This window comes from Sturnus vulgaris, chromosome 19, assembly GCF_052056855.1.
Source record: "Sturnus vulgaris isolate bStuVul1 chromosome 19, bStuVul1.hap1, whole genome shotgun sequence".
In the NCBI taxonomy this organism is placed as follows: Eukaryota; Metazoa; Chordata; class Aves; order Passeriformes; family Sturnidae; genus Sturnus; species Sturnus vulgaris.
The window spans coordinates 11,698,343-11,712,518 of NC_142261.1; the positions used below are offsets into that span (position 1 = coordinate 11,698,343).

General features: G+C 46.2%; 1 protein-coding gene across 1 annotated transcript; it reads right to left on the reverse strand.

The window, feature by feature from the left end:
* Positions 1 to 556: 556 nt before the first annotated feature.
* On the reverse strand, positions 557 to 9,705 carry LOC106864947 (glutathione S-transferase theta-1). The gene is made up of 6 exons (XM_014894732.2): positions 9,515 to 9,705; positions 9,382 to 9,438; positions 6,306 to 6,393; positions 5,049 to 5,199; positions 2,785 to 2,961; positions 557 to 1,790 (listed from the first exon to the last, which is right to left on the reverse strand). The coding sequence occupies exons 1-6, from the start codon at positions 9,684 to 9,686 to the stop codon at positions 1,590 to 1,592; spliced, it is 846 nt and encodes a 281-aa protein (XP_014750218.2). The 5' UTR covers positions 9,687 to 9,705; the 3' UTR covers positions 557 to 1,589.
* Positions 9,706 to 14,176: the final 4,471 nt, after the last annotated feature.

Below are 14,176 nucleotides of genomic sequence, written 5' to 3' on the forward strand. Positions count from 1 at the left end.
ACTGATGAAATTGCTCTTTTTTTTTGCTTAGTGGATTGCTTGGCCTTCACTGCTGCTAGTGAAGACAATACTGGCACAAAGAATCATGTGCAAAAATCAGCCAGGGATCAGGCTGAGAAATGATTTCTAGGACAGAGTAGTATTCAGAACTGAAAAACACCATGAGAAAACAACAGGTTTTTTAGAACGTGCCAGCAAAAAACGTCACTAGCCAAGACATGGTAGCACTGGAGGAAAAAAAAGAAAAAAGTAGTTATTTGATTAGTGAAAGAAGCAATTCCTGAATTCCATTAGTCATTTTGTTTTAGTCTTTGCAGGAAGAATTTTTTGGCAAGGATTTTAGAGTAATGCCAACAATTACTTATGAATGGAAATATACAGATAAATATTCCACCAATTCCTGCATCCTTTACAGTTTGTTATTTTCAACTGAGGAAACTGGAAATGGTTGGATTTGCTCAGTTTTACCTCATAAATTGTACTGCAATACAAAAGGATTTTGTATTTCATCGATAACTGAGCAGAAACAAACAGCCAAGAAAAAGAGCCCAAAAGCTCCAAAACAACTCTTTGCCCTTTTATTGTGATGCATGTGTTGCTCAATGCCACAAAACCTCTCTTATTACTTCAGCTGCACAGGGTGACTTACTTGGTGAACTTCCATCCAAAACAGTCTCAGAAGAGCATGTCTGCATTTATTCCCTCCACATTTTCTAAGAGAAATGTGGATTGCTATTACAGTATTGCCATAGAAAAAAACCAATTTGTTTACTGTTATATTCCCTTTCACAAAAACACTGTGAATGCATTCTTTCAGGGTACTCCCTATATAACATCACCATGGTATTTTAGGTAGGCAGTTATTCCAAGGCTGTGGCCACCAGCAGCATGAATCTCCAAGAACAGCTGCCACAAATGTGTATTGGTAGATAGAGCACCAAGAGAACCCAGGCTTTCAGAAATCCAAAGCAGCAGTTAAACTGAAGAATTATAAAGATTCACAGTTGCAGATGAATACAAAGAAATTTCTCAAAGGAACTTCAAGGGAAAAAGAAGTGTGGAATGTACACGGACAGCCAAGCAAGATGCCCCAACAATAAGAAACTTCTAAAATTTCTTTTTTTCACTTTTGTGAAGTAGTTTTGGGCTCTGCTTGTCTGTGCAGACACATGCTGGGAAGATGAGGATGAGGCACACTTTGCAGTACAAATATTAAAATTGAAAACAATGATCCTCATCCTATTCAGTACTTTAACATTCCCAGTTTATAAGCTGGCTTTAATTTTGTCAGGAAATACCGTTCTTGTCTCTACCATCTCTGAGAAGACTGACACTGAAACAAAATCCAGATGCTTGTTGAGTGACCTGTAGAGCCTCAGCCCTCTGTATGAATTTAATGTTTTTAGATCTTAAACTTTCCCTAGCTTCCACCCCCAAAGATACAAGAAAGACCTGGCCCAGGGACAGAACACTCAGCAATTTCTCTGTTAGAATTACAGTGCTCTTTCCAGTTACATGTAGAACTGGATGTCAGAGAAGAAATTAAGAAGGGAAAAAAAGAGGCAGGAAAAATGCTAAGATAGGTTAATTCATTTCAACATCTTCATCAACACAGGTGCCAGTTGCTCTTTCAGCTGTGGATCGATTTGAATATTGCTCAGTTCTTTGATATTGAGGATCATCTCATGGGCTTGGAAAAAAAGCTCTTTTCCCACAGCATCCTCCACCCGCCTGCGCCACTCCCTCAGCCTGGGCCTGTCTTCAAAGATGTCACAACCAACTCCAACAGGCTGCAGAAAGGAGAGAGAACAACAGTGAGGCTTGGGGCAGTCACTTCTTAACTGAGTCAACAGGCACTAAAAGTATTCTTGCAGGTACAGGTAAATGGGAAAAAAAGGAAGAGCTCATAGAGGAGCAGGAGGAAGAAGGGAAATCTATCTGGGAGACACAAAAGCTAACCTGTATTTTAAAGGGCATTTACAGCTCAGTTCCTGGGTGCTGGAATAGCTGTTTAGGGCAGCAGAAATGACCACATTTTGTGGGTGATTTTCAGCCACGACACTGAAGATGTGGTGGGCTGGCAGTTCCAGGAACACTGCCCAGTTTGCAGTACAGAGTGCTGGATTATACAGCAACACCCAGCACAAAACGTGAAGTGTTTAACTGAACCAGTGTCCCAACTAGCATCATCTACCCCTCTTCTGCTTTCTGCCTGTGCCATTCTCTGGAACACAATGCAGAGAAGCAGAATTGCTGTTTTTCATTCCCTTGGACCCCGATCTGGGAGAAAGAAATCACTGCTGGGCTGCAGGATCCAGGCCCTGGTGGTCTGGCAGGGAACAACCAGTTTGTAACAGACTTAATTTGATTGCCTGTCTGAGATTAATTCTTTTGTCTTCCAGACATGGCATGGGCAAGTATTATATTCTTGAATGACAGAAATATTCCTATATGGTTGTCTCATTTCATCAGACCTGTCTGCTTGCTTCTCACTTATATATATTACTTCCTTCTCTAGAGGTTAAAAATAAAATCATGATTAAAAAATCAAGAAGTAGTTATTGCTAGAGATGAGAAACAAAAGAGATCTGTTGCAGACAGCTTTTTTTTTTCACTGCTGTTCTGAGCCCACTCCCACATTCTCCCATTGTCTTAGGCCAGTTCTGCTGAGATATGCTCTTGCTTCTCCTCCTAGGGAAGTGTTAGCACATGCTGCACCCTCCCTGCTCAGCAGCATCTGTTTTCCCTTGTGCTGACACTTCCTCACCACGCTCCAGCACTCACTTGCATCAGTTCCACAATGGCCACCAGATCTGCCAGGGAGATCTCACTCCCAATGATAAAAGCCTTGTCCTGCAGAAACCTCTCCTCAAATTGCTTCAGGGAAGTGGACAGCCCCTCCATAACCTCCTGGAGCTTCTCCGAGGGCAGTGGCTGCCCTGTGAAGAGGGGAATCAACACCTGAGGAGAGAAGGGACATAACAGTACACATGACCATCTTCTTTGGCAGTAGTAATTTAAGCTTCACAGACTGTGGCAGCTCCACAGAGCTCCTGGACAGAGAGCACAGCAGCAGTGCTGAGTGGCCATGGCAGTGACCTCCAGCTAATCAGCAGCAATGTGCAGAACAAAATCAAGGCTCCTCATCTCATTTTGTGCCTGGCAGCCATGCCCTCCCACTTCACCCTCTTGGGCTACAAAAGAAAAATGGGCAACAGCTCCAGGGAAGACAAATCTCTGCCACAGTCACCCCTGGTACATCCTCTGTGTCACCAGCAGCCATCCCTGCCAGCCACCCTGCTGTGGAACTGGGTGCTGCAGGCAGCTGCCTGTCCTGCAGGGTGACAGAGAGGAGGGAATGGTGGTGGCTGTGGCAGGAGCACTGGAAGGAACAGAATGTATCAACACTGGCTGGAGAGACAGAAATGGCTTCCTCTGTGTGACAGCAGCCAGCAAGGCTGGAAGTGGTCAACACCATTTTTAACAAACCTTTCTGTGATGCTTAAAGCATCCTTCTTTAAAACACTAGAAATTTTTCTGGAGCAACCACATAGATGAAGTCCTTGTGTCTGCACAGACTTGCTAGCACAGGGGGTAGTTGCCTTTCCACAATATTTTTCATCAGTCAGAGGTGTATGCACCACTGGAGCCTGCAGTGTTTCACAGCTCTGCTGCCTTCACCTTCTGCAGCTAAAGAAGTACAGTTTATTTAGAGAATCAAACTTAAAGACATAAATTTCAGTGTGAGTGGACTGAATTTCTACTTACTGCTAGTATATTCAAGAGTTCAAGTTGGGATTGCTTAATCCAAGCCAGGATTTTGGCCAAATACATGTGGAATCTATTTCATCAGAAAATTCGTGGCCAGTTCTCTCCCTGATTCCAATTATGCATGATGGGATCTTTGGGTAAAATCACTTGAAACAGCATCTTCTTCCTTTTCCTTATCTCAGGGCTGTCTATCTTCTCCCATTGCTAGCTAATATGCTTCTCTTACATGGTGGCTTTATGTGTTTCCATATTTACAGCTATTCTGAGGATCTTTTCTGCATCTGGTCTATCTAATCATCATCATTAGTGATTAGTTGGATTTCTTTCTCTTGGAGCACTGCACTGACAGCCTGCAGAGACTGGAAGAAACTCCTTGTATGAATCTGACTCATATTTGAATTGCTTCTCTGTACTCTATAGCCAAAAAATAAAATTTTAAAAAATTCAAGTAGATAAATGAATCCTGATATGCTCTGTTAGGCACAAACAAGGGTGAACTTTACAATGGAGGAGTGAAGTTCTTACCTGTTCACTAGCAATTCTGATTTCATCTGAAATTCCATAGCAGCTCTTCCTCACAGAGCTACACTTGCACCTAGGGATAGTTGCATTAACTGTCTGGTGAGTTGGCTGGAAATAGGTGTCCAGCAAAATCATCTGATACTAAATAATTTTCTGGCTCAGGATGAATCAGGTAATTTTGCCTAAATGTAAACTGGCCTGACTGCACTGAGTAAAGAAAATCTGCCTCTCAGTGTCTCTCTCCTCTCTGTCTCTGAGCCTATTTCAGAGAAGCACATAAGTGTGCTGGAAGCAGAGGCTCCTTCTGCATTTCCATCCTAAAGAGGCTGCAGGGAGTTGTATGAAGAATGCAACTCTTTCTGCTTCCAGCAACTAAACACATGTTGAGCAAAGCCAAACTCTGCCTATGTGCACACTCTGCACAGCTGTGCAGGGAGGGGGAGGCCCTTGGAAGCAATACTGAGTTTGTTACATATTCACTCACAAACCCAGGCAGTCAAAGTCTGTTGGGTTTGAGACATTCTGTATCAGACCTTCTTTAAGGGAAAAACCAAAATGGCCAAATCTGCTTTTGCCAAATCCTGACGTTGATCAGTTTGGAACAGCTCTCTCTCCAACAGCTCCTTTCAGCTAGGAATGGCCCAGGTTTGTTGTTTCATCATGACAAACTGTCTCTGGATTGGGGCTGTTAAAATGCTCAGTTTTCTCACAGGAAAACATCACTTTACTGACATTTTTACATTCAGTCTCCTTACCTTGATCCACATGGTTTTAGGAGCATTAGCCCGGATGTTGGCATGGTGCCAGGACAGGTACTCATCGACCCGTGCCCGTTTTTGGATGTCTGAGGGGTACCAGTGGTCAGGAGTGTTGTACTTTCGACTCAGGTACAGCAGAATGGCAGTGCTGCTCAGCATCAGCAGGAGACAAGAAAGGGGTCAGCAGTTGTGATGCAGAATGCTTTTGCCTAAGCTCCCTATCCTGCTCCTCCTCAGCTTGTTGTTTCCACTAAAAAGCATTCAGATCAGGATTTCCAGTAGAGTCTAGGGACCATATAAAGGCATCTAATTCATGTGACATCAGTGGCCCTTAATCACCTCAGCTTCCATGAAAACTTTAACCTGCTGGAAAATCACAGCACTGTTCTATGGTGCTGCTGGACAGTACTGGGCTAAACAAACAATAAACCTCCATGATCACCTACCAGTGATGGTAACTCCACTTGCTCCTTGCCTGTTCTGACCCATCTCTCTGAGACCTGTGCTGTTTCTGTGCCTGTGTACTAAATGGAACTCTCTGATGGGTTATTGCTGCCTTTTCATCAACTCTGTCTCCAGCATGCAGCTTCCACTGAAGTCAGTGGAAGTCTCAGTGAGGAAACTCCACAGAATCTTTTTGTGTTTGTCCAGATGTTTATACTTTCACTAACTGGCAGAAGTCAGATGGAAAAATATCTTAGTCATCTGCAACAATACTTAGGCTATTACTACAAAAAAAGATGCCATAGAAAATGTGCTGACAAAATGGAAGAAAATGCAGACACCCTGACCATGCTGATACTGCTATAGTTCAATTGTTTCAGTATTATGACATCATTAACCAGCCTCCATATTCATCTTTTAATGTAAAGCCTAAATTTTATCTGTGTAGATGTTCACTCAGCCTTTATGACTAATTCAGATAAACAGAATTCCTTCCTAGAGTAAAAGGGATTTCTTTTCCTAGGGTGAAAGGGATTTTTATAAGCTTTAAACATCTCCCAGAAATGTTTATAATCCCATTTTGAGGTAAGTGCATTCGGGGTGAGATGAAGAAGCTAAGTCAGCTGAGTTGTTTACATTCTGAAAGATAATTCAAACAGAAAGTGGAAACAGATCAAATGAGGTTACACTATTAAAAATAACCAGCATGTTCATATATTCTGTGACCCTTAATTATTCCATGGGAATGACATCTTCTGAATGCAGCACAGATTGCTGGTACCCAAGGAAGTTTAAGAACTGAGTTCTTACCATTCTGCAAGGGTGAAGTCTCCATCCTTCAGTGCTGGTACTTTCTTCAAGAGGCTGACTTTGCCTCCACTTTCACTATTTGATGGCCCTAAGGACACGAACAGACAAGTCTGAGGTTAGAAGTGCACCTGCCAGTGTGTGATAAATGAAATAGCTGCAGCCAGCTGGATGATCATGAACTGTGTCAGGTTTTCCCAATTGGGTCATAGCTCACAGTTGAAAGGCTGGGCACCTGGCATGGAGCACTTTACATTTCTAACACGAGTTCTCTTGCTTGACTCAGGTACCAGAATACTGCAAAGCTTTCTGACAGAGTGGACATTGGCTAGGGGCAGGGAACTCAGACACCTCAAGCCTGCACTACTCCTGACTCTGTGTTACTCCTGGCTCTGCATGTCAACCTACTTCTAACAGGAAAACACAGGAGGAAGGCATCATTCCATAAGAATTTAAACTCCACAGTCCCTTGGAGGAATTAACAGCTGACTATCTAATCAGGCTTTCAGTTTCCCACTGCTGGCACCAGACTTGCCAGTCTGCAGTTAAATGCCAGGGAATTGCACAACAGCCCAGGAACACCTGAGTAAGAAAAGCTGTGAGGAATTCGTTTGCTTTGCTTGTTTTAAGTGCTCCGAGGGAGACATAACAATTAAGGTGCAAATCCTGATCAAACCAGCATGACCAGCAGGAGGTCTTGTACAAAAATCCCTTTGTTCAGAAAAAGACAAGAAAAATTAACATTAAAGTGATCTCCATCTCTAACAACTATTTGTGCCCACTGAGGAAGCAGTGGCAGTGTCTACATTACTGGACAAATGTGCAGTAGGAAATAGTCTCTGGGAAATAAAACCAGCCCCTGGACAAACAAGTTTATTTGCAGCTGGTTTGGGAAGGGCTGGGAGAAGGCAACTTGCTGCATGACAATTAGACAATTACAGACTGCTTTCCCTTTTATCGATTTCACATAACGATTTCAATCAAGCAGAGCATACATTACCATTTGTTCTCCTTTCCAGCTCACTAGCCTCTACCTTGTTTCTTCTTTGAGAAGTGGGGTTTTTTTAAAAATTGCATTGTAAGTGGCTTCATCAGAGAATAAGGTCTCTGCTATTCATCTGCTATTTGAAGGGATTAAAACCCATGTTTTTTCTTTTATTAGGAAAAATCTCTGACTTTTTGATGATGGCTTCCAGCTTAGCTGGGTAAGAAGTTCCATCTGCACAGCAGAACCAGGCAACACTATCAAGAGAGGCAGGAAGCCCTAGGTAGGGCCTCTTAAAAATATTAGCCTGACAGAAAGTGCAAGTTAATCCTAAAAATTGAGAAAATTGAGTATGAAAAAAAAGTCCAAAAATCAATGGGCAAATTACAGGGTGCTTCACCCCCATGATTTGTATCACAGAAACAGTGAGGCAAATGTTTGTAAATCTACTGTCATGCTCAGGGAAGGTGCTTTGTTCTGTGCTTCTAGAAGGGCCTCAATGGGCAGTGGTAACCACACAGCCAGCTCTGGTGAGATCTGTAGCGTTCACTTGGTCTTTGGAAAAAATGCAATTGCAAGTTGCCAGTCAGTAATGCTTACAGCTAATGAGCAGTGCCTTGTCAGACCCAGCTGTTTGGTTGTCCTGCTGTCTGTGTTTATTATCCAGGGCAGCAGGAAACTAAGAAACAAGGACATGAGAAGTAAGCAGTGGGTGAGGACAGACTGAATCAGATTTCAGAGAGCTTTCATCATACAGTAATTCTAGCAGGAATACTGAGCATATTTGTTCCCTGCTTGGGCTAACATGTCATTACAGCAGGTTGGACAGTAGGTCAGTGTCTGTGACACAGCCTACACCACAGCCCAGGGATGGCATCAGTTACTTTGGTTTGTACATAGACATAAAAGACCTGTGTTGAGACTCTGACTGAGCTGTGAACTGGTAAATGCCTTGGTGTGAACACCAATTCCAAGCAGTTTCATCGGGACCCACTGCTTATTGTATGAAAATAGAGACCAATATTTGTATTTGCAGTTTAGCAGAATTTAAGCTTGTGCCTCTCTTCTAGCCAGCAGGGCCAGCCTTTTTGTTTAGTGGTATTGGGTGGCCCATCTGTATAATTCCTGTGATGTTGGTGTGACTTACAGTTCTGTTTAAGTTTACCCCAGATCAGTTATATCTGGGGTAATTGGTTCTTGATGACTCCCAAGGATGGATGGAGAGATAGATAGATAGATAGATAGATAGATAGATAGATAGATAGATAGATAGATATACACACACACAGTGTGTATTGTTGGGCTTTGAGATGTAACTTTAACATGCAGAATATCCATAGTCAAAAAGCAGGGCAGGCTGCACACATGAGGAAATCTTAAGTGTAAGTCATAGTGCAGAGAAGGAGGCTTATTGGTGGGTGAAAAGAGCAGTGGAAAAGATTTTATGGAAATAGAAGGGGAAAAATCCCACTCTATTTGCCAATCACATACCTGCCTAATCACCTAATCCTCAGCCAAGGGTTTCCATGCAAGTAGCATGCTTTGCCTTAGGCACAAAAGTAACAATTTACTAGGAAAACACAACATTTAACTGGGCAATAGTCATACAGTTAGAGGAGCCTGAATAGCTAGCTGAATGTTTCCGAAAAGTACAGCATTCCCAGAGCACTCCTCGCCTGTCAGTGTGACTAATTTGCTAGAGACGGCTAGAGGAACATTCCTTGGAGAGCCACAAAAATAGATGCAGCAGAGCTACGAGACTGCTCTGGGAACCGGAGCCGCACGGTCCAACCCCGCGTTCAACGTCCCTGGGCAGCGCAGGGATTCAGCATCCCCCGGGTGACCCGGGGAGCTCGTCCTTTCCTCCCACCGGGCCCAAGGACGCGCTGCTGCTCGTGTGCCGGGAGGCGAAGGGGCTCCCCCGGGCTCCGTGACAGCAATCCCGGCCACGTCCAGGGCAGCGGCGGCGGCGGCGGCTCAGCCCGGCCCCCGCCCGGGGATCGCGTTACAGCTCCGAGCGCTTGGGGGGCCCCTCCCCGCCCCGGGGACACGCTCGGCCTGCGGGGACCCCGCCGTCCCCTGCCCTGCCCTCACCTGCACGGGGCTGCTCCGCGCCGCTGCCCGCCGCCGGCTTCTTCCCCAGCACCGAGTCTGCCAAGAGCCAAGAGAGGGGCTGAGCCCGCGCCCCGCCGGGCCGCGCCCGCCCCGGCCCCGCCGCCCGTCCCACCTTTGAACAGCTCCACGTGCTTGAACTCGAAGGGGATGTTGTTGCTCCGGGCGAAGATGTAGATGGAGCGGCAGGGCTGCGAGAGCAGGTCCAGGTACAGCTCCAGCCCCATCTCGACGCCCAGCGGGAGCTGCCGCGGCTCTGCCGCCCAGCGCCCGGAGCCGCCCCGCATGGGCCGGCGGGGGCCGAGCCGCGCCGGGCGGGACGTGCCCTCCGTCCCTCCCTCCCTCCTTCCCTCCCCCGGGCCCCGCCGCCCGTGCGGGGCGGGGGCGCAGCCAGCGGGGTCTGTGCCCCGCGGGACCCCGGGACGCTGCTCTCCTCCGGGACCAGGAATGGAGAGCGCTGGAGGAGCCCAGGAGAGCCCCCTCAGCCGGGGTTGGGACAGGGTTACAGGGGTTACAGAGCTCCCCTTCCCACAGCGCCAGGCATCGAGTTCATTCATTTTCCTTCAGGAAGGGAAGGGAAGGGAACGTGAATAGTGACAATCTGCGAGTAACCAGCCTCCAAAGAGAGGTTAGTACTAAGAGAGGCTGTCACTCCTCTCCACAGCTTTGGCTGGCACCGCAGGGGCTCGGGAGCCACTCTCACCCACAGCATCCCACTACGACTCTCACGAGGTAAATGCTGAGTTTTGTAACAGTTCTGCAGGGCTGTGCCACGCTGCAGACAGGGCCTTTGCACAGTGTCCTCTGAGCCAGTGTTAATCACACAACACCAGATCTCAGTATGGTTTTCAGTTCAGAACGTAATTCTTTGGTCACATAGTCTCTGCTGCAAGGTGACATCTGAATGGCAGTGAAGTGTGGACTTCTGTGTGGACATTACGTCTGCATACCCACTCCAAGTGACTTTCCTCTCTCCTTGGTATTTGTCACTTCAGATTTTCATGCAAGGGAAGGAGAACTAAAGAAGCTGAGACTCAATTCAAGCCGTGGCACTGAGCTCGCAGCGTTTCACAGCTGTGTCATTCTGGAAGGTGACATGCTGGCCGAGTACTGGGACTTCTGGGACCTGGAACAGAGAGCAGCTGAACCACTCAGGGCAAAGTCACCCCCGATCAAACCCACCTCAGCTGTGCTGACACCTTGCTATCAGTGTTGTGCCAGAGTTTGTATGTCACACACAGGTCTTTGGAAAGAGCCACGGGAATCTCAGGGAGAGGGAACTGCAGGATCAGTTACTCTTTTAATTGTGTAAAGGAGGGTGAAAAGGGGTAGTGAAAAGGTTTGGATACTGAGCTGGGAGCTTGTGGACTAGACAAATTACAAACTGGAACATTTCCAGCAGTTTAGAACTTTCAGATTTAGAAGAGCACTGTAAGAATTTTTCAGTTTCTCAGCCGGAACAAGGAGAGGGGCTGTGCACACCCTTCACTTCCCCTGCAGCACAGCTCACCCCCTTGAGCACCTGCACCCAGCACCGATATGCTACAGATCACAGCTCATCGAGTATGTGGCAGGTGCTTGAGTTCAAACTCCTTCAGTGCACAGGAATCTTAAATGTTAAGGGAATGGGGGAAAGGAACAGGAAAGTGGCTCTGTACAGGTAATATTTGGAGAAGTCTTTGTGCTGCTCCCCTGCCCACACTCGGAGATATCATTGGGAAGGGTGTTGATCTCAGCAGTCTGCAGCAACATCAGCAGTGTGGGTTCACTCTGCTCCTTCATTCGTGGTTCAGTTGATCCATTAGTCCACTCTGAACTGCAAAGATGTTTTCGTGTGCCTCCTGGAAATGTTCCTTCTTTAAGTTTTTCTCCAGTTTGCTGACTGCACTGTACAGCCCACATAACCAAAGAGGTATTTTTATGTGGTTGTGCTTTAGGCCATTTCATTGATTATTCCTGGCTCCAGGCTAGTGCTTCTAGCACTGTATTTTCATTTGACTCCATCACCTCAAAGACCATTTTTCCCGCCCTTATTTTCTCTGTCAGCATATTGGAAACAGGTACAAGACAGAAAAAAATGCACTAAGTTTTGCAGTTTATTTCTTAATAATTTAGAAGAAGTCTTAGGACGTTTTTCTGTTTTTTTAAACATTCCTCCTATTTTGTATGTCACAATTTTATTCCAGAAATCACAGGTTCTCACATATTTCCAAATAGCCCTGGCAAGAACTGAGGAAGTCGAATCAAACATGTTCGATTAAGCTGACACGTTAAGCTGACAGGGGAGGTGCAATCCCTCTCCCTTTTCAGGGTGAAAGGGGAGTAGACACTCAACAGACCTTGCACCAAGGCAAGCAAAACTCTTGCACAACCTGTTGGGTTTTGGCAGGCAGCTCCCAGGGCTTTCAGTCTAGGAACTGGAACCAGACAAGATCCAATGACACAAAGGAACAAAATACAGAGGTGGAGAGGTAACAAAAGGCAAAGTACAAGGATGAGCAGCCTTATCTCCATGATTCAGAGCAAAGAACAAGGCAGATGTATCTGTTTTGTAACTCTGTGGCCATCCAAGGAGTTACTCTAGAGAGGTGCTTTGTCCTGTGGGAATGGAAAGGCTCAAAATGCCACTGGACCCTGCATATACACCAGGCAGAAACTGTGGGAAAAACAATTTAAAATCCCTTCCTGTCATCATGACCAGGCTGAAGTGAAACTCCAAACTTTCACTTATCCCTTGTGAAACAGCAGTGCAGGAGCACCACAGAGCAAGCTCTGAACATAATTCCAGTTTGGTTTTGAAGGCAGCCGTCCTTGCAGGAGTGCACAATGGGTGACATTTATGGAACATTGGGCCTCATTGCAACAAGCAGAAAATTGGTTCAAGACCCTTACGTGGAGCTCTTGTGCTATAAGTATCATAAATAAAAGAAGTTGAAAAAAACCACTTTATTTGCTTTGGCTTGTGCAATGGTTTGCATGCAGAGCAGTCTTATCTGCAGATTCTGCAGGGAGATGTGTGTCACAAAAGGCTCTGCTCTTAATTCCATTTTGAGATCTGTCAAGATTAGCACCCAACAAAATAGACTTTTGGTTTTAATTGTTTCTCTGCTCTGCTTATACTTGAACAGAAAGTGTGGGAAATATTTATGATGTTGGTAGAAGTTTGCTCTCTCCAAGAAAGGGAAAAGTTGAAAGTCAGGGCAAGCACAAAGGTACCAACAGGAAAATGCAGCGAGGCTGGGCAGCCTTGGCAAGGCAACAAAGGCACCTCTTTAACTGCAGGGGTGCAGAGCAGCCCAGCTGTGAGTGTGGTAAAGCTGCAGCTGGAGGGAAGGAAGTGGTTGGTGGTACAACAGAAACACCTCTTGAGGCTCAGCACTGGCAAGTGCACAGGACAGCATGGGCAGGGATTGCTGCTCAGGCAGCAGGCATGCAAACACTCCTAGTGCAGAGGAGAGCTGCAGTCATTGGCTTTGCTCACTGGCATGCAACAGGCCCTTCTCAAAACAAATTTACTCATAAAAAAATCAGGTAAGAAGGCAAATATCCCTGCATGCGTCAGCATGGAAAGGGAGAGAGTTTGAGGGCAAATGTTCCTTTTCACCAGTGACACTGGGGATTTCCTGTAGGGTGGAAGGATGGAAAATAAAGGCAGCAGCCTGCTTGGCTCCTATAGCTCAGCCTGCAGGCGTGTGCATTGCAGACTATGGTTTGTGGCCTTTTGAACTAAAGGGCAGGTTTGCTCAAAAAACAAACAGAAAAGCCAGCTGGCTCATTCCCCAAAAACAGTAGATCAACTGAAAGAATGTGTGAGATTTTGAGCAGCTACATTCACCATTTCTGGACACTGTAATTACTTGACTTGCATTCAGACAATTGACATCTCACACCCAGCACACTGTGCAGCCTTCCCCATGGATGGTGTAACCATCAGCAGAGACAAACAGACTTCCAAGTACAAACACAGCTTAACAAGGAGGGGAGAAAAACAATTCTGCAAACTGGAACCCTCCTCATGGAGGCCTGTACCTGGAAATGGGAGGTCACAGGGACAGAACAGGAAAGCAGGAGTGGCACAAATGGACACAAGCAAGAGGCTATGAAGGGTGCACAGCTGTGGATGGTCTTCACTTCCTTCCAAATCCTAATTACAGATCCAAACAGAGCCACAGCCCCTGGCAAATGCAGCCATTGGCTTTACAGAGGATCTGACTGGCTGAAGAGCAGTGGAGCATTAACTGTGTGTGGGACATTCCTCAGCTCATGGACTGAGCTCTCTGCTTACCCAGGGCTGGCCAGCACAGCTCCCTCTGCTACCAGTGCTAGCCCAGCCACCAGAGCCTCAGTGCCAAGAGCCTGGCCAGAACAGTTCCTGTTGTGCTGACAAACCACTCTGGGAGAGGGACAGAGCAATGAGTGGTTTGTAGAGGGGCCGTGTGGTTTGCAGCACCTTGACCAAGAAAAGCAGCTTTTTTCCATTGTGCAGGATGTTCTTTGTAGAGTGTAGCGTGAGTTTCTGGGCAAGGAGCTTTATTGACTCTGTCCTTGCCAGAAGCTGAAGGCATCCCTTGGGTACCAGCACAGCTCCCTGCTCCTGGGCACTGTGTCCCTTTGCTCTCACAGGTGATGCAGCAGCATCTAGTGGCCAGGTGTTCCAAGGGCCCTGGGTCCTGACCTCACTTTCCCAAAGACCAAAAATCTTCCAGCAGACTCTTTTCACTTGGCAAAGTGAAAACCATCTGCTACAATGGTTTTTCCTTGTTTCAGACACCCCTGT

Bases quoted from the DNA above. Each gene is read 5' to 3' on its own strand.
- LOC106864947 (XM_014894732.2), bottom strand. From the start codon at position 9,686: ATGCGGGGCGGCTCCGGGCGCTGGGCGGCAGAGCCGCGGCAGCTCCCG. The intron at 5,200-6,305 runs GTAAGAACTCAG...GATGCTGAGCAG, and splicing joins GACTTCACCCTTGCAGAATG to CACTGCCATTCTGCTGTACC. The intron at 1,791-2,784 runs GTGAGTGCTGGA...TCCTTTCTGCAG, and splicing joins CCATTGTGGAACTGATGCAA to CCTGTTGGAGTTGGTTGTGA.